This window comes from Mastigoproctus giganteus, chromosome 11, assembly GCF_048544385.1.
Source record: "Mastigoproctus giganteus isolate SK-2022 chromosome 11, ASM4854438v1, whole genome shotgun sequence".
Lineage (NCBI taxonomy): Eukaryota > Metazoa > Arthropoda > Arachnida > Uropygi > Thelyphonidae > Mastigoproctus > Mastigoproctus giganteus.
In genome coordinates this window covers 36,003,850-36,022,062 of record NC_143585.1, presented here as the reverse complement: position 1 = coordinate 36,022,062, position 18,213 = coordinate 36,003,850, and the positions used below count along the sequence as shown (strand labels likewise).

Here is an 18,213-nt window from a genome sequence, read left to right as displayed (position 1 = left end):
TCCATCGTCGTCGCCTTTACGAAAGCAATAACCCTTCCCTTTACCCCTAATGGCAGTTACCTCTTTGAGTAAATCCCACTTCAGCACACTGTGATCACTGCCACCTAGTGGTTCATTTATCTGCAGATTCTTAATGCATGAAGAATCACTGCTGATAATCAAATCAAGAGTATTCCTCCCTCTAGTTGCCTCCTGAACATGCTGATGTAGAAAACAATCATCCAATAAATCCACAAAAGCCTTGCTAGTGTGTGAGTGACCAGCCCCCAAATTCCAGTCAATATCTGGGAAATTAAAATCTCCCATTATAAGACTCTCTGATTTACTGGCCCACTCTATTTCCCTGTACAGTTTCTTATTATACTCATCAGAGTCATTAGGCCTATAGCACACTCCTACTCTCAATTTTGATCTCCCAATGCTTATGTCACACCAAACTGACTCGACACTGCACTGTCCTGCGATGTCCACTGGCTTCACTTCCTTGGATTTTATGTATTTCTTAACTAATAACATAACCCCTCCTCCCTTCCTATCCAGTCTATCCTTTCTGTAGACGTTGTACTCCCCAAATTCCAGTTCTGCATTCCGCATTAGCATTAGTAGAGGCATTTGATGCAAGAAAGCAAGCTTATGCAGCATCAGCCAAAAAAAAAAAAAAAACCACTCCCACTTCACCCCTCTGTTCGTTCAAAATACCTGTCCAGCTGAGCCTTAAACTTATTTAGGCTATCAACTTCCACGACAAGGGATGGAAGTCTGTTCCACCAACCAACCAACCACTCGCTGGCTAAAGGCAAATTTCCGCACGTCTATCCTACATCTGTCTTTCCTCAATTTGAATTTATGCCCTCCAGGTGATTATTCTGAGCAAGAGGAAGAATCCCATCCGCATTGAGCATACTCAAACCATTCAAGGCTTTATACACCTCAATCAGATCACCTCGCAGATGCCTAGTCTCCAGACACTGTAATTTGCAAATCTTAAGCCTTTCTTCGTAAGAGCACCCCTTTGTTCCATTCACTAATCTTGTTGCCCTTCTCTGTACTCGTTCCAGCAGCTCTACATCCTTCTTGAAATGAGGCCTCCAGGCCTGTATACAGTACTCTAGGTGTGGCCTGACCATTGCCTTATACAAGGGAATAATCACCTCCTTATCCCTGCTAGAAAAATTCCTATATATCATTGACAATACACCATGAGCTACTCTTGCAGCCCGTCTGCACTGCTCAGAGAACTTCATATCTGCCTACACAACCACCCCCAGGTCCCTTTCATTCTCTACCACTGTCAGTGTAATACCACAGAGTTGATACGTTGCTCTGTGTGACATGAAGTCTCTGATATCCCAACAATATCGGCCTTTGATGTTTTGAGCAATACTTCAAATTCATCAAATTTATTTACTAAACTCCTAGCATTGGTGTACACGCAAGTATACATGCACCTATTTCTATTCTTAGCTACCCTCAACCCATGTGTTTACTTGTACCGCAATGAGTCCCAGCAGTCTCTGAAATATCCTGAATCTTGTTTTTCAGGCTTCTGCTCATTCCAATAGAAGCAGTGCAAGAATCTCTTTCACCTATGCCAGTGGCTACTGTTAATCTATTCGTCTTTGTATCCCTCCAAGCTAGCAGTTTTCCGACCCACCTAACACTGCCTCGATAGCATCAGCAAATATTCTTGCACCCTTTCTATTTAAGTGTATCCAATCCCTGTAGAAGCAATCTCTCCTGTTAACAAGTACAGTCCAGGCTGAAAAAAAAATTCTACCCCTTGAGCCTTGCACAATCTTTCCAGGGCCGAATTGATCGACAAGGCTCTCATCATATACTCCCTCCTATCGTGTCTGGGCAGAATTGCAGACACTTTCAAATTCAACCCTATTTCACAGCTTTTTTTTCAACAGTGACCTGTACTTGTTAAGCAATTCTCCTACTCTTGATATCATTAGTGCCAACGTGTACAACTATATCACTTTTTGTGCCCTTAAAAGATTATATCTGCTCTACAACGTCATCAACCTTTGCCCCTGACAGACATACCCTGGTCCTGTTCCACCTATCCTTTTTACAAAGCATGTTCCCTGTTTCCATGACAATAGAGTCACCAACAACTACTAGTTCCTTTGAGACCAGCGCATTCTGCCTTGGGGGTTGCCGCTGTGTTTCACGATGACCAAGTGCAAGCTCTGGCTTTGATGTGGGCAGCTGAGAGCTTGATGGGCCCCTCAATTTAGTTCCTTCGAGGGCATCCACCCTGTCCTTCAAGCTCTCATATAGGCCCATAAGAACGCTGAGTTGTTGCCTGATTTCGATACACTCCTTGCATCGCGCACACACAGACATCCCCCATGGCAATATCATGTCCCGTACCTGAATGCTCCACAAACATCATGCAAGCTGTGCATTTTAGAAGGCTGTGATTCAGAAGGCAACTGCCCCCCTCAGTTCTCCTCTGAGCCACAGCACTTCCATTATCTTGAGCCTTTTGTTTTGCTGCTCTGGTCTGAGTCATGATTACTTTTAATTTAAATAAAATTTCAATTTCAGTTTATAACCCTAACTTATCTCCCAACACAGTTATAATGGTATATATATATTTTTAGTGTCAAGTATTAACTATCTCCGAGTTCCCTTTATATAACTTCCGTATCAGTTATGTATTAATTAATTATGTTACGTTTGTAATCTAAGTCGGTATATGTATTTAGTTAAAGTGCAATTTAAATGCCAAAGAAGTTCAACAAGTTTAATAGATTTTACCGATCGCTGAAACTATTATAACCTATACTATACTAACGCTATCTAGGTTCGATATATATCGATCGTATGACAAAGACAAAGGCGGGAATTTACGAATGGTAATCTATGTACACTTAAGTATTAATTAACTTTCAAATCTCGCTGTCTCGATTCAGAATAAACTAACGATCCTTACTAGGTCTATAAGCTACTTACAAAAAATAATTTGATGTAAAAAATATTCAATAAGCGGCTAAATATGGCTAAAAAACTTCTCGTTCAGCGGAGTTGTAACTTGTAACACGTGGATTTGATACCTTTACCGATACTTTTATGCAATTACAAGGCCGAGTAAAGAATAAATACACCAGATTAATCAGAAATATCACAAAATAATGCTATACTACTAAATTTAAATCAAAAGTTTTAGAAAAACAATAATTTCAAATCAATAAATAAGAAAAATCCACTTAGCGGCTTTGAACACATCTGGCCCCTAAGCAAAATCTAATCTAAGCAAAAAAAATTAGTTTTTGGCATCCAGTTACTTCGTTACTGTATCATAGTATAGTATCTAATCAGATTGGTCAGACAAGATTTTGCCTTAACAAATCCATGCTGTAACTGTAGTATAACTGCATTCCTGTCTAGATGATCCTCCATTACTTCTTTACTTTATTTTCCCTAGACTCCATGTTTTCCCTGCAGTCCCTTGTGTTTCCCTTTAATTCCCCTTTGTGAACTGGAGTTACATTTGCACATCTTCAGTCCATTGGAAGCATCCCTGAATCCAGGGTTACTCTCATAATCATGGCTAAATAGTTACAGCATCAGCAAAAAAACTTAAAAAAAAGCTTACCTCTTTTGCTGCCTCCTTTAATAATACTGGCTAGATCCCATCCATCCCAAGTGCCTATTTTATGTTAAGCTTCAACAATTTCTCCTACAGTTTCATTCCTTCCAGATCCCTGCCAGAATATGACTCACTTCTGGCATTGCCATCCCTAAAAAATTCCTCATGTGTGAATGTATATGCAAAATACCCATTCAGTTTGTCAATAACCTGAGAAGGATCATCAACAGTTAATCCTTTCATATCTTGTGAACCAATGTGATTCTACCATTTATAAACGTTTCAGAACTTCTAAGAGGGGTAGGGTACATCCTGACAACTCGAAATCATATAGCAATGTGGGGTCGGAAATGCTTTCCTGAAGCGGTGTTATACACAGAAGCACCATAAAGAAAAGAGACCGTAAGTGAGAAATCGTTTTAATAATACATGAAAAGAAGCAAAAGGTACATGGATTAAAGTAAGTGTTCGAAGTTTCTTCCACGGGCTACAATGCACGCCTTACATCTCCGACGCATGGACATCCGAACATTCTGGAATACTCCAGGCGAATTTCGAATTTCTTCGGCAGCTACTGCGATTCTTGCAACCAGCTCCTCAGCATTGTCAACAGGGGTGTCATAAACTAGCGATTTCATATGACCCCAGAAATAAAAATCAAGACATGATAGGTCGGGTGACCGAGCAGGCCAACGCACGGGACCACCACGTCCGATACACTGTTGACCAAATGTGACATCCAGGTAGTTACGAACATCTCCGCTATAATGGGCAGGGGCTCCAACGTGTTGGAACCGCATTGTCTGTTGCGTCGATGCAGAAATCTGTTCATCTCTCAAAAGTTGTGGCAATACTTGCTGCAGAAAGATCAAGTAGATAGGTCCGGTTAGACGACACGGTAACAGGTAAGGGCCAATGAGGTGATCTCCCATAATACCGGCCCATACACTGACCGAAAATCGAATCTGTGCTGCACGACGTCGTATTGCATGCGGGTTCTCGACCGCCCAGATATGGTCATTATGCGTGTTGAAAATTCCTTCCCTTGTGAAGGAATTTTCACGGTCATATGAAATCGCTAGTTTATGACACCCCTGTTGACAATGCTGAGGAGCTGGTTGCAAGAATCGCAGCAGCTGCCGAAGAAATTCGAAATTCGCCTGGAGTATTCCAGAATGTTCGGATGTCCATGCGTCGGAGATGTGAGGCGTGCATTGTAGCCCGTGGAAGAAACTTCGAACACTTACTTTAATCCATGTACCTTTTGCTTCTTTTCATGTATTATTAAAATGATTTCTCACTTATGGTCTCTTTTCTTTATGGTGCTTCTGTGTACAACACCGCTTCAGGAAAGCATTTCCGACCCAACATTGCTATATGATTTCGAGTTGTCAGGATGTACCCTACCCCTCTTAGAAGTTCTGAAACGTTTAACTGAAACACCCTGTATAAGTAAAGAAGTCTTTGCTGCTTTTCTTTGCATTCTTTGCTAGAGGCTTCTTATAATCTGCCTTAGCTTGTCTAACCTCCTTTGTGACTTGACTGCAGACTAGTTTATATCTACCATTACCTGATAATTTATATTCATTCCATGCATTTTTCTTCGCTTCCACAAGTCTCATCAGTTCTAGTTAGCATTAGTAGTGTATATAATGAAAGAAAGCAAGCTTATATAGCATCTGCCAAAAAAATAAAAATAAAATAAAATAACATAACCACTTCCCATTTGACCTATCCATTCCATCCAAAAGTTTGTCTGACATCAATTTAGCTCTATGCCTTGAACTATTACTTCCCATTACTTCCCATTTAGAACTAATTACTTCCCATTTAGAATTTGCTGTTGGTAACATCATCAGTTGGTCCCATTGCATAGAATTTAAAAACTGTCTGAGATTGCTGTAGTCACTATACAAAAGCCCTTTCCCTTGCCTTTGACAGTAATTACATCTTTAAGTAAATACCACATCAATATACTGTGATCACTGCCACCTAGTGGGTCTTTTATCAGCAAATTCTTAATGCATGAAGAGTCACTGCTGATAATCACAGCAAGAATATTGCTTTCTCTTGTTGCCTCTCTAACATGCTGGTGTAGGAAAAATCATCCAATAAATCCACAAAAGCCTTTCTACTGTGTGAGTGACCAACCCACACGGTCCAGTCAATATCTGGAAAGTTGGTCCCCCATTATTAAACAATCTGATTTATTGTATATGTCTGCAAAGTTGTTCATAAAGTTATTCATCATAGTCATTATGCCTATAACAACACACTTCTACCCTCATTTTTGTTTGCTCAGTGCTTACATCACACCAAACTGACTCAACATTGCACAGGCCACCCATATCCACTGGATGCCTTAGATTTTGTGCTTCTTAACTAAGAGTAATCCCTCCCCCTCCTGTCCTGTCTGTCCACATTGTACTACCCATATTCAAATTCTGAATCCCTTATATCTGCATGATACCATGTCTTTGATATCTCCACAATGTCTGCATTTGATGATTTCCCCAGTACTTCAAATTTATTTACTATGTTCCCAGCATTAGTGCACATACAGATATATCTGCAACTGTTTTTACCATTAGTACCCCCTAATATCTGATTGAGGTGTATAAAACCTTGATTGGTTTGAACAAGCTCAATACTGATGGGATTCTTCCTCTTTCTCAGATTCTGCACCCGAGGGGGCATAAATTCAAATTGAGGAAAGACAGTTGTAGAATAGATGTGCGGAAATTTGCCTTTAGCCAGCGGGCGGTTGATTGCTGGAACAAGCTTCTATCTGTCATTGCGGAAGTTGACAGCTTAAATAGACAATTGGCTACAGTAGATAAATAAAACTTTAAATAAATAAACATATACAAATCAAATACATAAAGGAGAATAAAAATTTATTGTGTACTATATACAGTACACAATAAAATAAATATTTATTAATGATGAAAATAATCAAAATAAATTTACTAATGATAATGTTGTAGATATTCCAAGTTTGCATATAAAAGTTCACGGATGATACAAAGGTTTCAGTAGTGAACTATGCTGTTCACTACTGAAATATTCCCACATAGAAAGAATAGACAGTTTGCCTGAAAATTTGCATGCATAACTGGATGTATGTAGATGTACAATTAGCCTGTCAAACTGAATGGCACAGTAGAACATCCAATAACATGCCTGTTACCACCATGATGTAGGGATCAGAAGATGCTATGAAAATGTTGCGCATAAACATTACCAGGCAACCAAAATAGTAAGGAAATGACCATTTAAAAGTCTGAAATGCCTTCATTATTATATTAGTTTGTTATATTAGTAGTGGCAAATAATGCAAGAATGCTAGCTTATATAGCATCAGCAAAAAAACCAACACTTCCCAACTTCCCATATCTCTTGTCTGCCCTCTAACAACCTGTCTAGTCCTTCATGGAATTTATTCAACTACTCATGGAAGTTTGTACAACAATCAGCTACCAGTTGGCTGAAAGCAATTCTCTTCTGCACATCTATTCAGCAACCAACCTTCAGTTTGAACTTGTGCCCCATTATGTATCTGAGCAAGAGGAGGATTCCATCAACATTAAGCTTACTCAATCCATTCATTTTTATATATACATCTTCAAAATGCAAAACAAAATATATGAAATACAAAAGCATAAAATAAAATATGCAAAACATAAAACCTCTCAAATTTGGACATTCTCTAATTTAGACTGCCTTCTCTTTTTATGTATGTATTTTATTTATATAGAATGGAAGGTTTTTTGCTAAAGAATTTAATGATACCAATCCAAACTTTTTTTCACAATGGTTTCATAATCATGTAAAAGGTGTAAAATCATTTAAAAGGAAAAAATAAATGCAAGCGATAACATAAAGGCATTTTTACTGTTAGATAATACACCTGTATATTCTCAAGTACCTTTCTTACCTCCCATTACCACAGGTCTCACAGAACCTTTAGATCAGAGAGTAGTAACAGTAAGCTCTGAGCATTTGTATCAAAGGAAACAATAAAAAAAAGTGGTATTTATTTTTTATTTTTTTAATTTTGACAGCAAGCAAGACTTCAGAGAAGAAAAGACAATAGATAATATTAAAAATTATAATATAAATAGTAATATTTAAAACTGGGCTGTAATTTGAAATGAAGTAAAGCAGAATACAATAGTAAGTCCATGGAAAAAGCTATTAAACAAAGAAGGAAAGTGTCAAAATGTGTTACACAACAGTGGTGAAAAGGATATTAATATTGTAGATAGCTGGATGATGATACTGGATATCAAATGGTGATGGAAGAAGTAATAGCAACAGCATTTCTCCTTTCTCCATTAATCTAAATTAAGAAAAATTTTACTCTATAATAAATGAAATGTAACACTACATTATACAGCTGATGGACTTGGAAAAGTGCCAGATCATTCGATTATTAGAAGACAGATGATCAACAAAGAAAATCACTATTTGTGTCGGTCCTGATGCCTGAATGGTTAGATGCTGTTGGCAATAATGGGTGCAGGAAGGTACTCTGAAATCAGGATTATGATGACATCAGAAAAACATAATAATAATGGGAAGACTGATGGATGTGATGACTAGCAACAGGAAACATTTGTCACAATCTGTCATAATCTCCATCGTAATGTCATCTCTGTCTGCACTTGTGTTGGGAAGCGATATTAGAACAACTGCAAGAACATAGCATCCTGTCTGCTGCCTCATCTGCAGATTGATCAAATATTTGGAAAAAATTGAGTACAATCTAAATATACCTAGATTGTAAGGGCTATGAATTTGAGTACCTTAATATCTAGATTGTCAGAGCCATGCAAAATGGATGCACTAGATGTGAAGCTCCAGGACCCCAACATACATAACAAAAAAGGAAGAGGGCCCCTAATATCAACTATGCCTAAGAATACCACTACATGGTCCTAACTACAAGACTAAGTGCTTGCCAGACACTCTTTTCAACAGCTGTGATTTTATTTTCCAATTCTTTATATACCAGCATCTGCTTAAATTGTGGTCCAATGAATACCTTTCACATTTGGAAACATTAAGCATATATGTTTGAAGGAATCACTTTGAATATCATATGAAGCAATTTTGACAAATTACTTAATCCTTCCAACAGCTAGCCCCAGCTTAATGTAAAGTGACAACTGCAAGACCTTATTTATTTGGATGTGATTCTGAATCTATCGGATATTTCCTATTTTGATCATCTTATGTTCACAAGGCTTTCATTCCTACCCAAGAGGCCATTCCTTCTAATACAGCAGTGGCCTATTGCTTTGATAACCAATAAACAGGGGAAACAATAATGCTTGGTATAACCATCTTTCAACCAAAGACATTCCTAAATATTCAATCTGGAGAGCTTTCATAGCTGATCCCCAAAGAATGCCTCATTTTCAGTCTTCTATAATGTGAATTGAAAGAACTATAGGAACTAATGAAAATTTACTATCATTGTGAAGCAAAAAGGGTCCTAACTTCTCAAACAAATATCACTGTACCAGATTATGATCAGCGCCAACTCCCTCAAAAAAAAGGCCATTCATATCTGGGTGGTAGCAACACCATGAATCAGCAATAATTTAAAGATATCTTGCAGCTAGGAACCAATAAATTACACTCTTAAATGCGTTATGAAGAGAACTGCATTGTATTTGGTGAGAAAGAACCATCTCTGTTCACTAACTTTAATATGATATAAATAAATGTACTTCATCAAATATAGCTCTCATTTGTCAGTTGCCAAAATACCACTGCCTTTTTCTTTTTTTTTTTTTTTTTTTTAACTGACCAATGAAGGTGTTACTCAATGACATATATTTGTTTGTCAAGATTAAAGTAAAAATAGAAAAAAATCACTCACTAAGTCAAATTCCTGCTGATTAAGTAACTGTGGAGATATGCTTGGGCATGCTTTGTTGAACTTATCTTGTTTACCATTGCATTAGTAGTGGCATATGATGCAAGAAAACAAGCTTATACAGCATCAGCCAAAAAAAAAAAAATTCCCATTTCACCTATCCATTCCCTCTAATAGCTTGTCTAGTTCTTCTTTGAATTTATTTAAGCTGTCAACTTCCACAACAACAGATGAAAGTTTGTTCCAGCGATCAATCACTTGCTGAATAAAAGCCAACTTCTGCACATCTATTCTGCAACCATCCTTCCTCAACTTGAATTTGTGCCCCTTCATGAGCATAATTTAAGCAAGAAGAATCCTATCAACACTGAGCTTGCTCAAACCATTCAAAGCCTTAACAACCTCAATCAGATTACCTCGTAGGTGCCTAGTCTCCAACACTGAAATTTGCAGAACTTAAGCCTTTCTTGGTAAGAGCACCCCTATGTTCCCCTCACCAATCTAATTTCCCTTCTCTGTACTCATTCCAGTAGCTCTATCCTTCCTAAGATGATGCCTCCAGACCTGTATGCAGTACTCAACATATGGCCTGACCATTTCCTTATACAATAGTATAATCACCTCCTCATCCCTGCTAGCAAAATTTCTGCATTGCTCTGACAAAACTACAAGCTGTCCTGGCAGTCTGCACTGGTCAGAGAACTTCGTGTCTGACTGCACAATTACCCCCAGGTCTTTTTCATTTTCCACTATCCTGAGTGTAGTACCACATAGTTGGGTACCAACTATATGGTACTACACTCTTATCTATCTTTTATCTATCTATCTATCAATTATCTATCTTTTTGCACACTGAAATGTTCAACTTACAAAAGTATCAGTTAGAATGGTCTGGAGGTTCTCTCTGAAAGTAAGGAATCACAAAAGGCATCGACTTTTAGCTACCGAACAGCCATCCTCTAAATTTGATTGACAGCTGCCAGAGGCAGAAGCAAGGTACCCATAGCATTCATTCCAAAATATGCAGTACTGTGTTTGACTTGATTCAGATCAATTATCTATCTTCGGATGTAAGAGGACTCGACTCTGGGGTTGGGGGGGGGGGGGGTGAAGAGAAGAAAAACTAATAACCTCAATCTAAAGCCAATAAAAACACTATTAAATAGAAAAATCAACACAAACGTATTTTTTACTGCTGTGTTATAAATAAATACATAAATGGACCTGCCTGATATTCTCTAATTAACATGGTTAGTATCAAGGCTGATATTTTCCCTTATCATACAACTGACACCTGATGTGATATTATAGCAGAATAAAGGAAAGGATAAGTTATTTGGCTTGATTAAAAAGTGGGGGGTATGGAAATACTGTAGAAGTTGCAGTATCAATTAAATTAGCTGATAAGCTATACCAGGGGTGGGCACGCATGAGGTCAATGAGAGCCGCATTCCGGTTTTTCATATATTATAAAGAGCCACACCATAGTTACATAGTATTAAATACACAAATTCAAATTTAATTTAATTTAATTAAATTAATATGATTACATATTCTACACAAGTCTTAAGTGCTATGTAAAGTATGCATATATAAGAAAATATAATTAAGAGAAAGAAAATACAAAATAATTATTTCAAAGATTTAATGAAGACTTTTGGTCTTCGTTAAATCTTTGAAATTTGGCGTAAATTTTGTTAAAGGCGTTCGCAGCAATTCAGTGTGATGATGATTGGTCAACTGTGAACGATATTTCGACTTCAAGAACTTCATTGTGGAGTACAAAGATTCAGAGCAATATGTTGTACCAAAAATTGAAATTAGACGGCAAGCAGCTTCCTTTAAATGTGGATATTTTGATTCTGGCACGAGTTTCCAAAATTCAATTATAGAAGTAGATTTGTGCTGCATTTGCAATGCCTGATCATCTTTCATCTCTAATAACTCCAATTCGCCAGCCGCTTTTTCAACAAGTATTATTTCAGAAATTGGAAATCCATCTTCAATAATATCACAAATAAATGGGTTCACAAAATATGCAAACAGATTTCGAAACTTTTCAAATCTTCAAACCTATGTTTGAAATCTGCTTGCAATTCTTCCAATTTTTCTTTGTATTCGTCTAACTTTTCTTCCTTGATATTAATTATATTTGCTTTTACTCGTGGAAAATGATTAAATATTTTGTTCTTAAGATCCAACACAAAAAGCCGAAGTTTAGCTTCAAAACTAAATACAGTTTTTGACAAATCAATAATAATTTTTTTCTTTCCTTGTAAAGCTAAATTAAGTGTTTGCAAATGTTCTATAATGTCTGTAAGGAACGTTAAGTCAGAAAGCCAAGTTTCATTTTCTAATTCTGAGTATTTCCTTTTTCTTTTGTAAATGTTATGATAGGATTTAGGAGTTCCACAAAACGGCTCAAAACATTGTAAGTTGACAGCCATCTTACAACACACCACAGGGATAAATCATTGGGCAATTCATCCGTTTCGTCATTCATTCGCAACTCTTCTAAAAAGTTCTTAAATTGACGATGTGTGGTTTGGCATTTGTTCTAATTAAATTCACAATCTGCAAAATAATCTTCCACACATTTTCCTATTTGAAGTACTTCGCTATGAGATGCTCTCGGTGAATTATGTAGTGAAGAGGTAAGAAAAGTGGAATTTTAGGATCGTTGTGTAAAAGACCAATGAGACCTTGGTTTTTCCCTATCATTGCAGGCGCTCCGTCGGTCGCAACACTTACAAGTTTATCACGAGGCAATTCAAACCTGTTCATTACTTCATCAAGCGCATTTCTAACATCGATACCGACAGTTGTTTCGATAAGAGCTACTAGGTCTAACATTTCTTCCTTCACATTTACGTCTGCAGATACATAGCGGACAAAAACGGCCAATTGTGGAACATTCTGAATGTCTGTAGACTCGTCGAGAGCTAAACTAAATGCTGTACAATTTTTCAAATCACACATCAAACTATTTTCAACATTTTTACTAATTGCACCAATATGACGCTCAGTTGTACGGCGTGATAGGAACCTGTGTGATCAATTTTTCTAGTTTTGTATTATCTGGATCCAAAACTTTAACCACTTCTTCCATGTTTCTTTTAATAAATTCTCCTTCTCCATATGGACGTTTGGCACGAGCAATATTCCAAGCTATCAAAAAACTAACTTCGTTTGCTCTGTCATCTTCGCGACTAAAAGAAGACAAGAGTCCTTGTTGCTTATGAAGAGCAGATTGCAAGGACTTAAGTTTCTCTGTTCGCAATTTTGAATTGAGTGGATATTGAGTTGAAAAGCGGGGATGACTTACTTTGTAATGTCGACGTAAATTGCTTACTTTGTAGTTTGCAATTGTAACTTTACAAATAAGACACAACGACTTTCCATTATTGTCAATAAAAGCAAAATTTTCTACCCAATTCTTCTTGAAAGATTCTATTTTCTTGTTCGTATTTTCGTTTTTTGATATTTTATCAAAGAGGTCATGTTATCAAAAAATCAAAAAATTTAAATAAATTTAATTCCAAAGTCTGGAATTGAAACTCTTATGGAAGGTTTGGTCACATAGTGTTGCACAAGTCCGCTGATGGCGCCAGCAGTGTAAATGTGCGTGGATTTATTTATAATCAAAATAAAAAATAGCAAAATATCTAGACATAAAAAAAAAATAAACACAACATAAAATCCGTATAACAAAATACTAGTTACTTAGTTAATTTAACAAGATTCAATGAAAAAAGTTCTGAAATAATAAAAAAAAAAAAGATTTAATGGGAGCCGCACTTAACTCAACGAAGAGCCGCATGCGGCTCTGAGAGCCGCATTTGCCCACCGTTGAGCTATACTAACAGCCTTTTGGCAGCTTCCTCAATAAACTCTTAACTGGTGAGAACATTAGCTCAATTTCTGAAGCAAAAATATCTTGACAATAGTGTTGTAACTTAAAATCCATTATAACAATGATTGCCACATTTCAACATTCCTGTCATTTGATTACTGTAGCAACAGTTTGCTAAGGATTTTTTTCCCATAAGGTGGTACAGTAAACCCTCGCTAATCCGGATTAATTGGGGAAGAGGTCATCCGGATTAAGCAATAATCTAGATTAGTGAATCAAAAGATAGCCTTAAAAGAACAAAAACTTAGAACACAAATAAATGGAAAATTTAATAAATAAAATGTAGGTAGTGCTGATGAAAATAAATAAAAAAATATCACCATAGAGCCTTTATTTAAAAAGTATAAAAAGACAATACTGTATACATTTATCCATCGATAGATGAATAAATGTATTGTCTTTTTATACATTTATCAGGTGGTGCTGGCATCGCACACCAATGCCACTTGATCATTACTGTGAATACCCCTTAAATACAGCTTCTTTTGACTTTTTTAATGTCTGTCTATTTGATACACTGCTTTTATCACTTCCCACATTAAATTTTAAAGAAAACATCTTTATAGATTGTTTTTGTTTTTTAATATCTGACACAGTCTATTGGCCAACACCAGATTCTTCAGCAATTTTTTTTTCAGGAACACAATTTTCAAGTTGTTCTATCACTTTGATCTTGTTAATGATAGTTAAAGTAACATATTTCCACTTTAAAATTCTTTAAATTTTAAATTTAAAGGATTTTTTAAATTCTTTAAAACCCATAATTATATAAAATATGTTAACTTATGTACATATATACGTATAAAGGGTGCCTCCGTAGCCAGGTGGGAAGGAGCAGCAGTGTGTATTCTTGATTAGACCGGGGTTCGATCCAGTCACCACCAAATACGGAGGATGTGGAAAGGTCAGGGAATGACCACCGCATATTCCCGGAGCAATATGGCCTTAGTTGCTAATGCTCCTAAAAACCAAGTAACAATAACAAACGTATAAAGAAGTATGCAAATGAAGCGATATAAGCAATAATATCTGTCCAACTCAAAGGCAACAAAGATACTGAACAATACGCAAGACAATGTAACATATGATCCATCTTTGTCTGCACAGTCAGAGTAACTCATCTGCCTTCCTAAATCCTGTGTCTTTCAAAGCACTCAACTGTGAACAGAATTTTTCATATTTCGATCCAGATTAACTGTAACCAGATTAGCGAGGATTTACAGTATATACATTAAAAGTTATTTGCTTCATTCCAGATGAAGATGACACAGTGGCAGAAGTAGTTAAAACCATCATCACTGAAGTCAAACTATATGCAGAAAAAAACATTATTTGGACAATAACAAAAATAACACAAAGATGTGTTACTTAATTTTATTTTTGAATTTATAATCCCAGTTGTATTTTAGTGATAAATTACTCTAACAGTTTATATCAGGTGTGTCCAGGCACAAGCCACTCTTTTCTTCATATTGTGCAATCCCAGCCATGTGTTATGCCCTCCTCTCCCTCCATCTCATGAGCTTAGAACTAGCATGCCAAAATACAGTTTTGGACCGAACCTTGAAAATATTAGTTTTTAGTAATATTTGATTTTCCTGTATTTATTTCTTGAGTCTTACTTATCTTCCTCAATATTTAACATTATTATTATTACAGCCATGTAATAAAAAATGTTATTAATGCCATGTAATAAGAGTGTAAGATTTTCTTATTTAATTAAGTATAAAACAACTATAAATACAAATTATCAATAAATATTAAATATCTGTACAGCCATATACCTGGAATATCACCTCCAGACATCCATCACACAAAAAAGCCATACTAACTCACTCTGTCAATCAAATCCAAATTGCAAAACATGACTCCCTGAATTAATTATCCAATTCCATGAAGATATTTAATATATTATCCATTGACCCTCAGAAGTTTTATTTTTTTATTGATGTGTTCTTTGACTAAGCAGACTAACTTTGACTACACAGTGAAATAATGTGGATATGGGGAAACCCGAGGTTTCCCCATATCTACATTATTTCACTGTGTAGAAGCCTTATCAGCAAAGCTAGTCGGTATGTTGTGTTAGATACCACGTACAGTGTGTGTTGAGTTGTCTGAATGACCACTTAGTTTAGCAACCAGGAAGATACAGCATAAGGAAGTCTCTCCATGGTTCCCATTCCTAGCCACAAGAAGATGGGATGCTACTATGTTACCTTTGATGGGATTGCCAACAATCCAACCCATTGTGGAGAAGACCAAATATTTGATAATATGAATGGAGAGAGTTCAGGGGAGGGAAAGGTATAGTAGGGAGAAGAAAGTACGAGCAATCCCCAAGAAGGTGTAAGCAGAAGAATGAAGGAGAGAAAGAGCACCGAGTGGTCACTTGATCCTCAGAATTTTGTGAAATGACAAAACCTACAGATCTGCCACTTCTCCTGATACTTATACTCTCTCATTGAATATAACAAATATTACATCAGGAAATGCTGCCAGACTTCTTCAGAGAGTAACACTGAAGAATCTGCAATACTGGCTATAAGATACTAAGCCATTTCATCCACTTTTGGGAGCTTCCCTATTATGAATCCTTCCATAGTCTTCATTTAATTAAAATGAAAGTTATCATTAGTCTCAAAAGTTTAAAATATTACTTTTGTTCTAAATTTTGTAGCTGAAACTAAAAATGTTATTTTTTATTTTATTTATTTTTCCAAATTATTGTTTTCAAGGGTGCCAATTTCACATCAATAGAGGCACAAAAATTCGTATTGACAAACATTATGTCTCAGTCAATAAATAATCTCTTTAGCTTGACATAACAATAAATACCGAAGTAAACGTTAAATTTATAAATATAATTAAATACAGATTTCATTATTATTGGAAATTTCGATTGCATATAACTTCGGCCTGTAGCAGTCGGAAATACAGAGAAAGGGTAACAAACACATGGTTGAAATTTTTTGATTTTGGGAGGTATACTATTTTGTAAGACTGCAGATTACGATGCTAATTAGTTTATATATAAGGAACTTAACTCGTTAAAACCTGTCATCCATTTTATTAAGGGCATGTTCAAATTCGCTGCAGGTTACCTCGATTAATTTTTATAATATTTAGCTATTAGTTAAAGCTTGGCATGATGTAAACTAGACGCACCTAGAGTAATTATTAGCCTATTTAAAAGTATAAGAAATTCTAGAAGCTTTGTCAACTATATAAAGTATTAGAAAACATCTTGCAGATTACTGATTTTCTTACCTGATCACCTGCACTGTTAGCATTTTCATAAAACAGGGATGCTAATAACGATCCACTAACATTTACACTAAGAGAGGCCGCCATGTTCCTCATCAGCGAAATATACAACCATGAGAAACGGAAAGAAACGGAATATTGAAAAAACGAACTTTATATTTTTAAATTTAAAATACTAACGTTATCGTTAAAGAAAATGCTTAATTATAAGAGTTAAAGTTTTAGTTTTATACGTAATACTCAGTTCTGTTTGCTTTCTTGAAAAAAAAAAATAAAATAAATATTGTAGTGACAACTCCCCCCCCCCCCCCCCCCCCCCCCCCCCCACACACACCAAAACTCCCATTCGCAAATGTAAATATGGACAATGAGACAGTATTATTTGTACAATATTGATTAATTTTTGTTTTCGAGAAACGTGAAAGAAATATTATTGCCAAGTTTCAGAATTGGGCAAGAATTCATCATGAAGCCCTAGGGCTGTATTTACGAGATAGTCCAATTGCGTGAAATCAGCGTCAAAATATGAAACGACTTCTTGGGAATTATCCAGCGGTTGTGTGTGTTGCTCAACAACCAGTTTCTAGGACAAGAATGTGGCTAATTACATATATGATAATAACTACCAACATATGTATGGTACCACCTCTTGTTTCCATGTCCAATCATATTACATAATACGAAACACACCTTTAACGTAATGAAAAGAGGCTGGTTTTCAACGTCATCAGCGTGTTCTTAAGAGCAACGTCACGTTCTCCGCGCCATCACTGGTACAACCTTCAAAGCCCGTTCAAAGTCGTTTACGTTTGTCTTTGGATCCTATAGACTAATCAGAAGATGGGTGAAAACCGAAAACAAGTAAGATTATTATATATTTGGTATTTTATATTAAAAAAGCAGGGTCTAGTTGAATCTGAACACGCACAGGGAGGAAGTGTGTTTATTAATAACTTTAAATATTTTAAAATAAATAAAATTTATATATTACCATCTATTTCTTTGGATCCTTCTATCTATAAGAATTTGGAAGTATAAAAGTTTCCAAAAGATGTAAATTTAATTCCTATTAAATTCATCATTATCTGACTCGATATAGTGTTATTAGACCCTCTGGCCAAGGTTTATAATAGTTTTATAAAATTCTTAAGAGTTTAGAGATATTATTCATTCCGCATGCACTGAATTGTCCAAGAAGGAAATTTGAAGGATTTTTTTTTTTTTTTTTTTATTTCTGGTAGAGTAATTCATTCAGTAAGAGAGAGAGGAAAGGAAAGAGTTCGATGCTATACCGGAAGACTGTTGGTTATCAGCTTTCTTTCGTGGAGAAATCTGATTTTGAATTAACACTTAACAGTTTCGAAAATGTTATCTAAAAGAAAGACAAATATATTTTCGTGATTGATTTCAATGACTGTGTTTTTCTGTGAAGTTGTAAATTTTGCAAATGTTGCCATCCTTCAGATGATGTAACTAAATTACCAACAGAATAGCATTCCTGGCAAGTGTTAAACTAACCACACTGAAAGATCATTGCCTGTCGGA

The 18,213-nt window shown here is 36.0% G+C and overlaps 2 protein-coding genes across 3 annotated transcripts in view; one reads left to right on the top strand and one right to left on the bottom strand.

Moving 5' to 3' along the window:
* The window catches only part of LOC150077904 (BRISC complex subunit abraxas 2-like), a 67,078-nt gene extending 50,320 nt beyond the window's left edge, over positions 1 to 16,758 (bottom strand). The window contains exon 1 of the mRNA XM_090384401.1: positions 16,672 to 16,758. Within this exon, the coding sequence (XP_090240527.1) occupies positions 16,672 to 16,755 (84 nt within the window). The 5' untranslated portion in view covers positions 16,756 to 16,758. The remainder of the gene's footprint in view (positions 1 to 16,671) is intronic.
* Positions 16,759 to 17,248: 490 nt separating this feature from the next.
* Positions 17,249 to 18,213, top strand: part of Hex-A (Hexokinase A) — a 99,111-nt gene continuing 98,146 nt past the window's right edge. The window contains exon 1 of one of the 2 annotated variants that reach the window (XM_090385124.1): positions 17,249 to 17,529. In XM_090385124.1, the coding sequence (XP_090241250.1) occupies positions 17,509 to 17,529 (21 nt within the window). In that variant the 5' untranslated portion in view covers positions 17,249 to 17,508. The remainder of the gene's footprint in view (positions 17,530 to 18,213) is intronic. The other variant, XM_090385125.1, reaches the window with a different exon arrangement.